The following is a 14,109-nucleotide window of genomic DNA, read 5'->3' on the forward strand; positions in this document are numbered from 1 at the left end:
GACCGGTGTCAGAGCTTGGTTGGCATTGCCGGCAGTAAGTCGGACTCATTCCCAGTGAGAGTTGGACTCCACCAAGGCTGCCCTTTGTCACCGATTCTGTTCATAACCTTTATGGACAGGATTTCTAGGTGCAGCCAAGGTGTGGAGGGCATCCGTTTTGGTGGCCTGAGGATCAGGTTTCTGCTTTTTGCAGATGATGTGGTCCTGTTGGCTTCATCAGAACATGATCTTCAGCTTTCGCTGGAGCAGTTCGCAGCCGAGTGTGAAGCAGCTGGGATGAGAATCAGCTCCTCTAAATCTGAGACCATGGTCTTGATTCGGAAAAGGGTAGAATGCCTTCTCCGGGTCAGGGATTAGGTCCGGCCCCAAGTGGAGGTGTTTAAGTATCTCGGGGTCTTGTTCACGAGTGAGGAAAAACTGGAGCGTGAGATCGATAGGCGGATTGGTGCTGCATCCGCAGTGATGCGGATATCGTACCGGTCTGTCGTGGTGAAGAGAGCTGAGTCGGAAGGCGAAGCTCTCGATTTACCGGTCGATCTACGTTCCTACCCTCACCTGTAGTCATGAGCTTTGGGTAGTGACCAAAAGAACGAGATCGTGGATACAAGCGGCCGAAATGAGTTTTCTCCGCAGATTGGCTGGGCTCTCCTTTAGAGATAGGGTGAGAAGCTCGGTCATTCGGGAGGGGCTCTGAGTAGACCCGCTGCTTCTCCACATCGAGAGGAACCAGTTGAGGTGGCTTGGGCATCTGGTCAGGATGCCTCCTGGACGCCTCCCTGGTGAGGTTTTCTGGGCACGTCCAACCAGGAGGAGACCTAAAGGTAGACCCAGGACACGTTGGAGGGACTATGTCTCTCATTTGGCCAGGGAACGCCTTGGGATTCCCCCGGAGGAGCTGGCCTAAGTGGCTGGGGAGAGGGAAGTCTGGGCCTCTCGCCTTAGGCTACTGCCCCCATGACCAGACTCCAGAGAAGTGGATGAAAATGGATGGATGGATGGATGGATGGATCCTGCTGTCTTCAGCTCAAGCCTGATCTGGCTCACTTTTAGCTCCTGAAGCAGGTACACCAGAGTGTTGCTACTGCACGGTTCTCTATTAAAAATTAGTCAAATTGATCTTTAAAGCTGCAAATGCAAATCTGCAAAACAAGCTAACTTTGAAACAGTCACGGGAATCGCACCACTCCTATCGGCTATCACCTCTGGACCACGTACGCCTGATACCGGAACCCGCATTGCCACAGTAAACATAAGAGGGCTAAACACCACTCTCCCTTTTGTACATCCAAACATTTTTTCTGTTTCAAAATGTGCAAGTGTGTAATGAGTGCAGGACCCATGTAAATGCAGAGGTGCTGTGGTCCAGTGAGGTCGACAACCAGAAGGTCCAATTGTTGGTTTTGGTCCGAGCCGTGTTATCGGCTAAGGTATTTAGACACGTGCAAGAGAACCACTTCATTACTTTTTTATCTGTACAGTTTATTCATAGTTGTACTATGTTAGAATTTTTTAAAGAGGCATGAAAATAAACGTTTTAAACTGGGTTGTTTGTTTTTACGGCTAAATTAGTAAAAATAAAAGAAACACCAATACATTCGTCATGGGAAAAATTTCCAATAACGAGCTACAAGCTTCACTTGTCTGTTACTCTGTCTTAAACATTATTTAAACAAAGTAACAACAATGCATTAATTAAAAAAACCTGTATAAAAATGCTGGCATGTCAGTGAGTTATTGTCATTTTTACACATGACTCTACTGTTAAGGCTTTTAAAGACTGAGGCAGAGAGAAGTAATCACTGCAGCCCATGCTCATTATAGCCCAGAGTTAGTATTTTATAAAGTGAAACACATTTGCCTCAAGAAAAAATATGAGTAAACCTGACAAAGCAGCAACATTGGATCTGAATGCATTTTACCTGTGTGTTGAATTTTTTACAAAGACAAACAGCAGAAGAGTGTTTCCCTAAAAGCAATTACGCGTGCAGTAAACATACCGTTTTAAGGACTTTGTTTTCCTGCACTCTGCTGACACACTCTCTCTGACATCTGACCATGTAGAAGACAACGCTGCATCGCACACTTGAATAAAAAGGAGCGTTGAGAGAAAACTTCATATTTCATTGACCTGGTGGCGACGCAGTTAACAGAGCGACCTGCGGAGCTATAGTTTGCATTTCTTATGCTATTTAATCTGTGAGAGAAACAGTGCTGTCAGCGTGAGCAAACAGAGGCAAGAGGGAAAATGGACTATGGAGAATCAATCTGCGGGGAGACGCTGGTGGATTACTTCCACCTTAAGCTGTTAAGGTCGGTGTGTACGTTCAATATACTGTACTCAGACGGGAGCAGAACAGCTTCTGGATGAGGTTCAGCAGGTTTCAGGAACTTTATTTCAACGACGGCCTGTAAGTTACGTGTGTTTAAGCAGGGCTGGATTATCATTACAGGGGCCCCTGTGCACAATGTGCTTAGGGCCCCCCCAAAACAAAGTTTTGTTTTTGGACCACTAGATCAGAATTTACTTATTTACATCTGCTCCTGTATCGTGTGTTCTGCGTTTTTGGGTCCGAACCTCCTGCTCAGCATGACAGATGCAGGAAGATAATAAACAGACAGGACAGAAAAATAGTCAAATAAAAACAAGTTCGTTTTTGTACCTGGTGGTTGCAACAAACAGACACTACTAAAGGCAACCAGAAGTAAGGAACAGAAAATGAAATGATTCTTTCAATGTTTGGATCAGCAGGAACTCTGAGAGGCTGCAGGCGCATCAGTGAGTTTGCGGCCGCTGCGCAGGGGGAGGGGGGAGAGGGCTGAAGCAGGCAGTAAAGATGCAAAAACTACAGTTGTTAAAAGAAATGTGTGTTAACTTAGAAAATGCGGGCACAAGTTGAATTACTTGTCAACATTTTTCTCATACATTAACACTGCTACATAAAAAGAAAAGAAAAAACAAGACTGCTGCTCGCATGGGCCCCCTTGTGGCTGTGGGCCCCTGGGCCTGTGCTCAGTTTGCCCATATTATAATCTGGCCTTGTGTTTAAGGCAGGAAAGTGCAACGTCATTCCTTTTGTCTCTGCAGTCAGCCGTTGATTTTGAACAACGCTTTTTAACATTTTTAGGTTCAGATTTTTATCAACATGCCTATTGTAGACTCACATTTGAATAAAAATGAATGTATATATTTTATGTTATATTTACGAAAATTATAATTTGGTTAACCAACGAGAGGCGTTACTTCCAGCTGTAATCACGGAAGTAGGGGGTGGGGTTTAAGGTGCAGTCAATCTAATCTGCCCCTAGATGGTGCCCTATGAGAAAAAAACTGGATTTCTGATTTAAAGTGTATTATAGGGATAGTATTTGTTGTTACTATTTAGTCTCTATTGCATGAGAACACAACTATTTATAGATTTTCCCCTGCATCCGCCTCTTCTTGAGATTTGAGTTTGGATGAACTTGGCCATGACAGTTTTTATACTGTAAAAACAGAGCGTGCATTGGCCTTCTGACGTTAATTAGTTGTTTAAAAAACATGTAAGGGCCTCATATTTGGATGCTGGCACTGATTGAGTGAAATTATTTTGTGGGTAAAGATATTTATTCGGAAAAGGGTAGAATGCCTTCTCCGGGTCAGGGATGAGGTCCTGCCCCAAGTGGAGGAGTTCACGAGTGAGGGAAAACTGGAGCACGAGATCGATAGGCAGATTGGTGCTGTATCTGCAGTGATGCGGCCGTTGTACTGGTGTGTCGTGGTGAAGATAGAGCCGAGTCAGAAGGCGAAGCTCTCAATTTACCGGTCGATCTACGTTCCTACCCTCACCTATGGTCATGAGCTTTGGGTAGTGACAGAAAGAACGAGTTCACAGATACAAGAGGCCGAAATGAGTTTTCGCCGCAGAGTGGCTGGGCTCTCCCTTAGAGATAGGGTGAGAAGCTCGGTCATTGGAGAGGGGCATGGAGTAGATTCGCTGCTCCTCCACATCGAGAGGAGCCAGTTGAGTTGGCTCGGGCATTTGGTTAGGATGCCTCCTGGAAATCCCCCGGTGAGGTTTTCCGGGCACGTCCAACTGGGAGGAAGCCTGAAGGGAGACCCAGGACACGTTGGAGGGACTATGTCCCTCACCTGACCAGGGGATGCCTTGGGATTTCCCCAGAAGAGCTGGCCCAAGCGGCTGGAGAGAGGGTTGTCTGGGCCTCTGGACTTAGGCTACTGCCCCCACGGCCCGACTCCGGATAAGCAGATGAAAATGGATGAATGCATGGATGGATGGATGAATGTTTATCTGCCTCTAAATTCTAGAGTAATTAAATCTTAAATATTCAGAGAGTTAAAATTAGACTGATGTTAACATTTAGCATTCTGCTACAACCACCCCAAAAAGAAACACATTACAAAGATCAACCAATGGCATTCATGCAAATTTCAGACCAAGAAAAGAAAATTTTGATTCTGACCAAAGAAAAGGGATCAATGGTCTATAATAAACCTTAAAAGGAGATTTTCCAATTTCTTTTTTCAGTCTTTAGAAATGTTGTACATTAAATCACCATAACAACAGAAAGTCCTAAATAAGAAATAACGACTTTTTACATCAAATCCTACAGCTTGTCCAAATTTTCATTCAACTCTTATTCCACTTGATTTTGAACTGCTTTCTGTCCTTGTTTTCCCCTTGATCTAATAAAATTGACCAAACAAATGAGGATATTAACAAACACTAACATTATAAGCAAAGTCATAAATTATACGCCGGATCTCACAGTCTACTAAGTTTGCTAACCTTATAATCATGTTCATTAAGGGCACAATTAAGTCAGTAGCCCATGATGGAATGTGGAAATGAAACTTAATTAGAAACATATTAAAGTCATTTATTAGCACAGAAAATAAATGAGGGGAAGTCTTTAGCAAAATTATTATACCAACACTTAATTTGGGTCTCCAGTAAACACATAGATTCTTAAATTGTTTGATTTAAACAGGTGTGGTACATTCTGTCATATTCTCTCATTTAGACTATTTATATAATATAAATGTAGAGGTGAGTTCAGAATAATAAAGTGCATGCAAGTGATATCATAGGTGAAGGCAGGTACTTTATAGAGTGACTTAAGAGGTGGAACACAGAAAAAAAAGTATTTAATGATTACTTCTAATTATAATCTGTCACTCAGAGCTTTTCATGCAGATGGAACATGAAAATGGTCTCTTACACATATCTCCTGCATTAGCTTCTGATAGAAAATAGACGGTAAAACTCTAGGATTTGAAAAGCCTGACACATCTACACCACATTAAATTAGCATTCATTGATCTTGACTCACAACAGGGAAGTCTGTTTTAACATCCAGGAATCAGCTAATTTAAGCTAACCGTTAGCATTAGCAACTCCACCACACAGCAGAACTCCTCCAGGCTTGTGTTATTTGTTGAGATAAAACATCAACGTTGCAAATCAGTGGTAGAGTTGCGTTACTGTTATCCAGTCTGAGGTGAGATGTCAAAATCTCAGGAAATAAGAGAAAGCCTGCCATCTGAAGCTCAAATGTGATGTGTGCAACTTTTAGGTCTGAGAAATGGTGCACCGGTAGTGTACCCTCCCAAACCCTCCCCCCCGCCCCCTTCCCCACCCCCAAGGAGAATGACTTCCAAGGCATTCATTCCTACTAGAGACCACTAATGTATTGATTCAACTGGTAAATCACTCCTTTAACACTCTACATCAGTACCTCATACTGAGTGATGATCCCAAAGGTCTGAGCTGGTTCTCTCCACTTTAGGAGGATCTTCTCCTCATAGGGACTCCCCTGGATTGACTCCAGAGGAACAGCTCCGGGTACTGTGGGAAGCAGAGACATTTAAACAAGGTGGCTGAAACGTTTTTTAAATGACACAAAACAGTTTTAACACACAGATGTGGCTAAAGTTTTAAAATTGACTGAAAATCAAACGACGGTTCCCCAGACAAAACTGAAAGCATTCAGATCAATCAAACCAAGGTATCTTCTGTAATTAGCATCAAATATGCCTTCAATCTTCTAATATGTTTGCTTGTATTGAGTGTCGCAAGTAGTCACAGAGCTGTTTGATGTCCTGGTGAGTACCACTCTGAATGTGCACGGAAGAAGGATCGAGTTTTACAGCAATAGTGAACCCTTCACATGCCTACAAGTAAAAATATGATATAAAACAAAGGTTCACTTGTAAGTCTATTTATAAACCTTTGTCCGCGTTTCTGTGAGATCTGTCCCAGTCGCCTCATGTGAATGTGTTGATTCTGGTAGTGGAACAGATTGATGTGAGGATTTATCGTAAAGAACAACCACTTCACTCTGTCTGTACACCTTTCCCCACGAGACCGTGAACACACACAGATCTGTGGATCCACGTGCAGACATCCAAGGCAGTCAGATAGCAGGAGACAGTTGCTTCTTTTAAGTTCCCAACCAGAGATACAAGCCAGACGTGACTCTTTTCGTCAGTGGAGCTTGTTTGTTTTCTGGCGGCCAGGGTTCCCCGAGACTTCTGTGGAGTACATTTCCTGTGCCTGCTGAGGCAACATGCAAGATCTTTCATCTCTGGAGGTGCAACAGCCATACAGCACGCATACCTCCAGGTTTTGGAGATAAAAAATATAAAAAATGAATTGAAAATCCCAAACTTTTTGATGGCTGCTTATCGTTTCGGAATTATTTACCCTCCGTGGCAGAACAGAATACAAAGCCGTGCAAGTTTCATGTAAAGAAATGTACAGACAAAACCACTCATGGAATTCTCCTGGAAAATGTGGATTTTTTTGCAAATTAAAATAAACTCATGGGCTTAATATTCATAACATAAGAAGAAATAATTAGGGATGCTTGATATCGGCTTTTTTACTGATATCTAATATACCGATATCGTGTGACTCTTAATATCTGATCCTGATATAAATCGACACAGATAATTTCAGTCTCCTCTCATAAAACTTTTTTATCTCCTATCATGGTTACATTTTAAACATTTTCTGTGCAAAATACCAACTTCAATTTAAGTTAGTAACAGAACAGTGACATATTTATTTTGTCTTCAACAGCAGCTCTTTCTCCCTAAGCGTGACGCTAAGATGCGTTTATTAGTTAGTAATGTACTTATAAAACATTTAAAGACCTTCAGATAAGAAAATAAAGTCTAGGGTGAAGATTCTTGTTTTTGTTTGAGTCGTTTGTTAGTTAGCTAGCTACACAGTGTACGTTCATTAAATGGCAAATTTTTACTTCACAAGTTGCGCCAAATAATATATCAACAGGATGACATCAGACCTGTCATATTTTGACATTTTAAGAGATAGGAAAAGTAGCTTTGACGTATAATATGTGAATGGTACGAAATAGTTGGGTCATTAAAAGACTGATTATGATACCAATAATTTCAGATATTAAATTTTTATGTCAACAACAGCCAATATTAATGGTAGACCAATAATATTGGTCATCACTTAGTATAATGACACAAAATAATTCAACAAACCTGCGTGTAACTGTGAGAACATATGTTGAGTATTTATGATTGTATTTACTAACAAAAAATATGACTATCCAGAGCCTCTAACTACATAATAAACAAGGGTAATGCTATATCGTGACCATACAGTAGCCTGGAAGGGACAAACCAAGAAACATTCCAAAACGAATGGCACTTTACAAAAGCTTGTGCAATATGACTCAAAATGACAAACCCCTAAAATCTAATTATAAAAAAGTTTGTTTGCTTTCCTCAAAATGTGCTTTGGTTATGTTTGAGTGGCTTCATGTAATGTTGATTTTGTTGTTAATTTGTTACATTTGTCCAAGTTTTTATTTTCAGAGGGACAAATCAAATGAAAAACTGATATTTGTGAAATATTGCAGCTGTCTTTTCATTTGCATTGATTCTGGCACTGTTTTGACACTATTTGATAGGTATCCATGGTGACCAAACTGAGCCGCCCAAAATCACAGGACGTCAGTACAATAGTTACTGGATTGGAGATTTTTCAAGCTCTGTCAGTTCGGTTTGACTCACCATCCTCATCAGTCTGGACTTCCAGCTCGGTGCTCTCCTTTACCCCTTCTGGGTTGTGCAGCACCAGCTTGACACTGAGGTTTGTGAAGGGTGTCAGGTTGAGGATCGTGTGCTGAGGGTCGCGGCTCTGTGCATCGTAGCACACCTCCTCCCGGGTCTCCTCCTTACCGGACACTCTGGAGCGGTACTGGACGGTCAGGTTGTAACTGTGGCAGCGGGTCACGTTGTAGCCCAGCGGTTCCCAGCGTATGGTCACCTGTTTGGACTGGATATCCACCACTTGTAACCGCCGAGGGCCGTGCATGGGCTCTAGAGAGAAGAACGAGGTATGACCAAACATCAAAAGATACCATCAGTGAAATCAGGCACATTTTGGTCCAAATAAGAAACTGCAGATCAAATGTTTTGACAAATTTTGAAACAAAATTCACCACTTTTAACAAAAACTGAGATGTGCGTTTTGGGTATTTAGCTCAAATATTTGTCACAAAACCCTTTCAAAGCCACCGCCTGACACTGAGCATCACCAAATATCATCAGCGCAGCCAACTTGGACTTACTAAAGCTCCAAACCACAGGTCTGTTGGTGGAAACCCCCCCAGAAGGAAAGGTAGCCATTCCTCTGCTTCTTCTGCCTTTTCCATTCTCTTTTCCATCTGGCCCCAGTGGCGGTCAGCTATTAGCACCACACTGATACAGAGTCAGCCAGCCTGTCAATCCAGGCAGGAGACACCTCTCCCCCCCACGGCCACCCATCACCTCTAATTACATATATACTTTGTGTCTCCTTGCCTTTCCTTTTGGACTTTTCTCCTCAGTTCCTCCTCCTTCCGTCACCTGTCTCTCCATCCTTTTCTTTCCACTCGGCTACTTCACCCTGCCCATCTCCATTCCCTCACCTTTTTCTGTTTCCTGCTATTTCTTCTGAACTCTGCATTGTACCCCTTCTACCCCCCTTCCCCAACATCTCTCCTTCTCTTCCTTCCTACAGGAGGGAAGCTGGCCAAGCACAAGGTAATGGGATCAATTTCCATTCCAGGTTAAATCTGCAGTCCATTTCTCTGGAACTTAACACTTTACCACCTATTAAGAAGAGCCAGAGTTCAATTTCCCCGTTTCCCAGGAGACATGGTCTAACAATCCGAAGGTAGCCGCGTCAGCCATGTTTAACATTCTGGAGGTGTGTTTGGGGGGAGTAAAGTGGTCTCGATCTCCAGTACGCTGTTCTTTTCTACAGACTGTGTGGAAGGCATGAAAAACAAGCAATAATCTGCAGACAACACTGTTGGCAGCGGCTTAATGCGATTCCACAAAAGGCTTCCATTTCTGAGAGCACCTATAGTCGATACCAAGTAGGGAAAAAAACATGTCAAATCAAGCCTTTCAACCGTAAGTAAGAGGAGAAGGTAAAATAGCTCCTTACTGAATTAAAGACTGAACACTTGTAGATTTCATAAGGAGAACATACGATATCTCTTGTGATTTCATTGCACAGATGGAATAGCATTAGACGAAGAGGGGCTGTTGGAGACAGATCGGAAAAAGAGCTGAACGTTAGAACTGCGCTACAGGGTAGCACATAAGAAAGGAGCCAGCTTTATTACAACAGCAGTCGCTCATTAATGTATTAACAAATGGATTCATGATAAAGTGAAGAGCTTTTATCAGAGCACTGGCATAAAAAAACATGTCCTTTTTTTTTCCCCAAATTTTTTGCAATGTTGAGAAGAGCCATCCAGAAAATAGAAGTTTAAACCCCTATATTTGTGGAACTATCTGTTGGCCGCACTCAGTAGGCAACGGTTCCACTAAAGGCACAGAGAATTGAAGGGTGGCCAAGCACAGAAATTAAATTAAACCAGATGCTCTCAAAGTGACAAACGCACCAAAGTGTGAATCTCAAGCAGATGTGCATGAACGGCTGAGAGGGTGGCCCATTTCTGGAGCGTTCATGGAGATTGTCACATTTCCATCATGGCGGAACATCACAGGTATCGTCAACGGAGCCCCAAATTCTGACCGAATGGGAAAAGTACCGGAATAGAAAAGCTTTTGTGCAAAAAAAAAAAAAAACTTGTTTAAATAACTATGAGCTTTTAAACCAAGCAGAGGAATTTGATTTCTCTTCGGTGAAAAGAGAATTTGCTTCGTCCTGGATGCAGAAGCCGAGTGAGCACTTAAAATAATGTTGACCATTCAACAAGCAGCTCTCGTGATTATTCCATAGTCTGGAGTTTTGTGGAGAAAAGGCTAATTGTTAGTTGCCCTCGTGGCTCCCTGTAGTGCAAATGCCAGCTGTCTGAGGGAGGCAGTAAAGATGTGAAGATCTGCAGTGTGCGCCCAAGCAACCCATGACAGAATGACATCATCTGTTTGCATGAACAACAAGGATCCTGGCCTGTTTCAGAGCCTGGTCATGGTTAATTCTAAAAAAGGATGAAAAACACATTCTGCCCGTAATCTGAAATGGATGTGTCACTCTAAAGGGCTCATATCCTTTTAAAATCCCCGTAAAAGGAGGAGATGCAGCTCATTTCAAATGGGCTCGTAACCTCATGAATGACAACTGATGGAGTGAGCCTATTACCCCGGACTACTGTGACTGCTAGTTTACTTTTATTAACTGAGCAATGAGAGGCTGAATATAAAAATCCAATGCAGAAATCACAACAGCGAATAACAGGGCTATCGTAGAAACACACACGGATGCTTTTTTCCTTCTTCCCAATTTTCTCAGGCTATCGTACACTAAAGGAGACGTTGGGGTGAAAGTACTAAAAATATGACTGTAATGTCTCTCCAGTATGGCAGATATTTCTAGAGGATCAGAGTTATAATAAAGGCTGTGAAAGCATCCCTTGGAGCAGGAAATTACCAAGGTCTATCTTATGCAGGGGCGCACACAGATTCGGTTCCAGCGAGAGTCCAGATTGGTATTCCAAGTGGTGGACAAATGGTCACCTGGCCCACTCTTGCAGACGTAATAGAATAATTTGAATTTGACATTTACATAGAACCATTAGGACTGTTTTCATCATTACACTGTGACATTTAAATAATGTTTTTAGAATTTATCAGCGTATTACTGCTGTTTTTAATTTTAATTTGTTTATTTGAATGAGGAGCTGCTTATGGCCGTAGAAGTGAGAACATGATTCCACGAAACAACAAATAACCGCATGTTGTAGAGAGGGGGGCTTCAAATGGGGCACTTAGCCCCTGGGTAGAGCAAGACATTAGTCCTGGATGAAAGGAAACAAATTGGGCATGTCTGGAGCATAGCCACTTTACTGCCAGACAAGTGTGTGTGTGTGTGTGTGTGTGTGTGTGTGTGTGTGTGTGTGTGTGTGTGTGTGTGTGTGTGTGTGTGTGTGTGTGTGTGTGTGTGTGTGTGTGTGTGTGTGTGTGTGTGTGTGTGTGTGTGTGTGTGTGTGTGTGTGTGTGTGTGTGTGTGTGTGTGTGTGTGTGTGTGTGTGTGTGTGTGTGTGTGAGGGGGACAATGTGTGTTTACAGTCTTGCAGGGGCAAAAGTGTTTTCATGTGTGCACAGCAGCACCCGATTGGTTTCTCAGCATCTTTCCAGCTATACATACAGAAGAGGGAATTACTTATCAGATCCTCCTCGGGCCTCGCAGCGTGCGAGTCATCCAGAGAGCCAGGATCTTTATCAGATCCACATCGATTGGAAGCAGAAAAGCCCGATGCTGGCATAGACTTCCATCTCCCGGCTCAGGAAACACACCCAAGACGAGAGAAGGAAAATTCTGCTTCCCCAATGACTAACACCCCCCTCCTCAAACAAGTCAATGTGGCTACTGATCCAGGCTGCCGTCTCATCAGGATGAAACGGTGCAAGGGGGTGGAGCAGGGAGTGCTTGTTATCTGAAGGCAGACAACAAAAGATTACTTGACTTTCGATGGCACAGGAATGGTCAGATCCCTCGTCCGAGAATGTCAGCTGCTTTCAAAGACAACACCAAATTGTATCTTTGGAGAAATGTTTTCATGGTAAGTGTTTCGATCCAAGCAGTTGAGGCCCGGCGTTTGCTTCACTTATGTCGATTGCTGCACGCTCTGTTCTGGTTGAGCCGTGAGATGAGGCAACATTTGTTTGCCTCTTTCTATTACATCTCAGTGACGGCGAAGGACCACACTGAGGTAATGACATGGGTTTCACACTTAGGAAATCATTTTCATATCCCAGAAAGGCGAGCGATAATGATAGCTTTTGATAACTGACAATCAAAGCTCCATCACCCTCCTAGAGTGCTCGTCTAAGCAATCCTCTGGAGGAAGAGAAAAATGAGGGGTGGCATTGGGGGAGTGGGGGTGAGGGGGGTGGGGGTGGGTGAGGGGTTGTAAAAGGAAGATAGAAAAAGTCAACAGTCAAGTTTTCTTTTACTACTGAAGAAAATGTTAAGGAAACACCTGAAAAACCACAAGAATAAAACTGTGTATCTGACACTTTTCCATGAAGTGATTTAAAGAGATAGAAGTTGGCGAGGTGTTGGTTGTGAAATTCAGGAAAAAGATAAACTTTTCAACTGCTAACAGCTGACTGGAGACTTTCAAGGAGAAAACTGAGAGCTTTTTCTGTGACAGTTGATAAAATCAGATTCATGTTTCTTAAAAGTGAGATAGTTATTCAGATTTGTTTATTAATCTTGTCAAATGCTAACAGTGTTTGAAATAGAGAAAACAAAACTAAGTAGGTGTTTAAGTAGTCGCAAACTGGTGAAAGTTTGCAATTTTTCACAAATTCCTTTAAATTGTGTAACCAAACTCCAGAATTATCTCTGCAACCTTTATTGGGTTATGCAGAAGCTGCTAATGACTCGTTTGAATCAAAACTGCTGTGTTTGAGCAGTGAAACATCTAAAACTGGCAGGAATCTGGCACTCGTGATGCTAGCACACCTCCGCTAATGCTACAACAGGCTAAAAACAACAACCTGATGTAGCGTAAGGCTGGACGCTATGCTTATCACTTAGCTCCAATACACAACAGATAAATCCATTTTCGTTCCCTTCCCTCCTCGTCCACAGTAGCTTGAAGTTTACAGACTTACATTAATTCAATAGAGGTTGATTTAGAATGCAAGCTAGGTTTTTGTGCTAAGCTAACAGAGGCACCCATGTCACCCCGTAGTGCATGCTGGGAACTGGGTCACATTCTTGTTGATTGACAGCTCTCTTATGGATACACAATCTAGTGTTCAATGTTCCAGGTTCGCTTAATTGATTTGTTTTGGCAGAAGGAACATGAGAAACTAGAGAAGCCTGGAGACGTCGGGGGTGCCCTTGGTCAACGGGGCACACGAGGCAGTAACCCCAAAGGTGGAGGAGTGGCTAAAGCAGATCCCAGGAAAAACATCAGTCATCTCAGTCCAGAAAAGTGCTGTTCTAGGAAAAGGTAAAATACCGGTACTTCTGAACCCTCAAGCTCCCAGGACCCTCCAAAATATCTAACCGATATACCCAGCTTTAAGTGAATTCAAGAAGGCTGTCGCAAATAATTGTAATTAGCAAACAAAACTATGGCTACAATTCACTCAATTTTTACAATGTTGGACTCCAAATTTGTTTGTGCAGTGTCTGAGACTCATCCCTCATCCACCAAGCAAACAAATCATGCAAGGCTCTGTCATATACCACTAGTTCAAGCATGTTTTCAACATTTGACCAAAACCAGTAAAACTACCACAAATCTGAGGCTTGATCTTAAATTAAGAGCCCCAATTGAAACCAAGATGGAAGATTTACTAAAGAAGGTCAGATGAAGACATGAAAACCAAGCTGACACCAGAAGCAGAAAGTCAAATGAAGCATTGCGAGCAAAGCAAACATGCATGTGACAATGAATGTCACCCTACAGCCAATAGACCTCCCATTATAAAGTCAGAGACAAATGCCCATCCTCACAACACACACATTCACATGCTCTGCCCATGCACCACCAAGGTGTGGATAATCACAAGGATTAATTGAATGGTGGTGGTTGCTCTTCACTCTATCAGGTCTTTCTTTATCGGCCTCATGATGAATGAGACTGCCAGGATGG

At 42.7% G+C, this 14,109-nt stretch overlaps 1 protein-coding gene across 7 annotated transcripts in view; it reads right to left on the reverse strand.

Moving 5' to 3' along the window:
• ptprma (protein tyrosine phosphatase receptor type Ma) overlaps positions 1–14,109 on the reverse strand; it is a 244,746-nt gene that overhangs the window by 107,074 nt on the left and 123,563 nt on the right. For all 7 annotated transcript variants that reach the window (XM_070541591.1, XM_070541590.1, XM_054742532.2 and 4 more), the window contains exons 8-9: positions 8,051–8,359; positions 5,737–5,846 (exon numbers count right to left, since the gene is read on the reverse strand). In XM_070541591.1, the coding sequence (XP_070397692.1) occupies positions 5,737–5,846; positions 8,051–8,359 (419 nt within the window). The remainder of the gene's footprint in view (positions 1–5,736; positions 5,847–8,050; positions 8,360–14,109) is intronic.

This window comes from Nothobranchius furzeri, chromosome 11 (genome assembly GCF_043380555.1).
Source record: "Nothobranchius furzeri strain GRZ-AD chromosome 11, NfurGRZ-RIMD1, whole genome shotgun sequence".
NCBI lineage: Eukaryota > Metazoa > Chordata > Actinopteri > Cyprinodontiformes > Nothobranchiidae > Nothobranchius > Nothobranchius furzeri.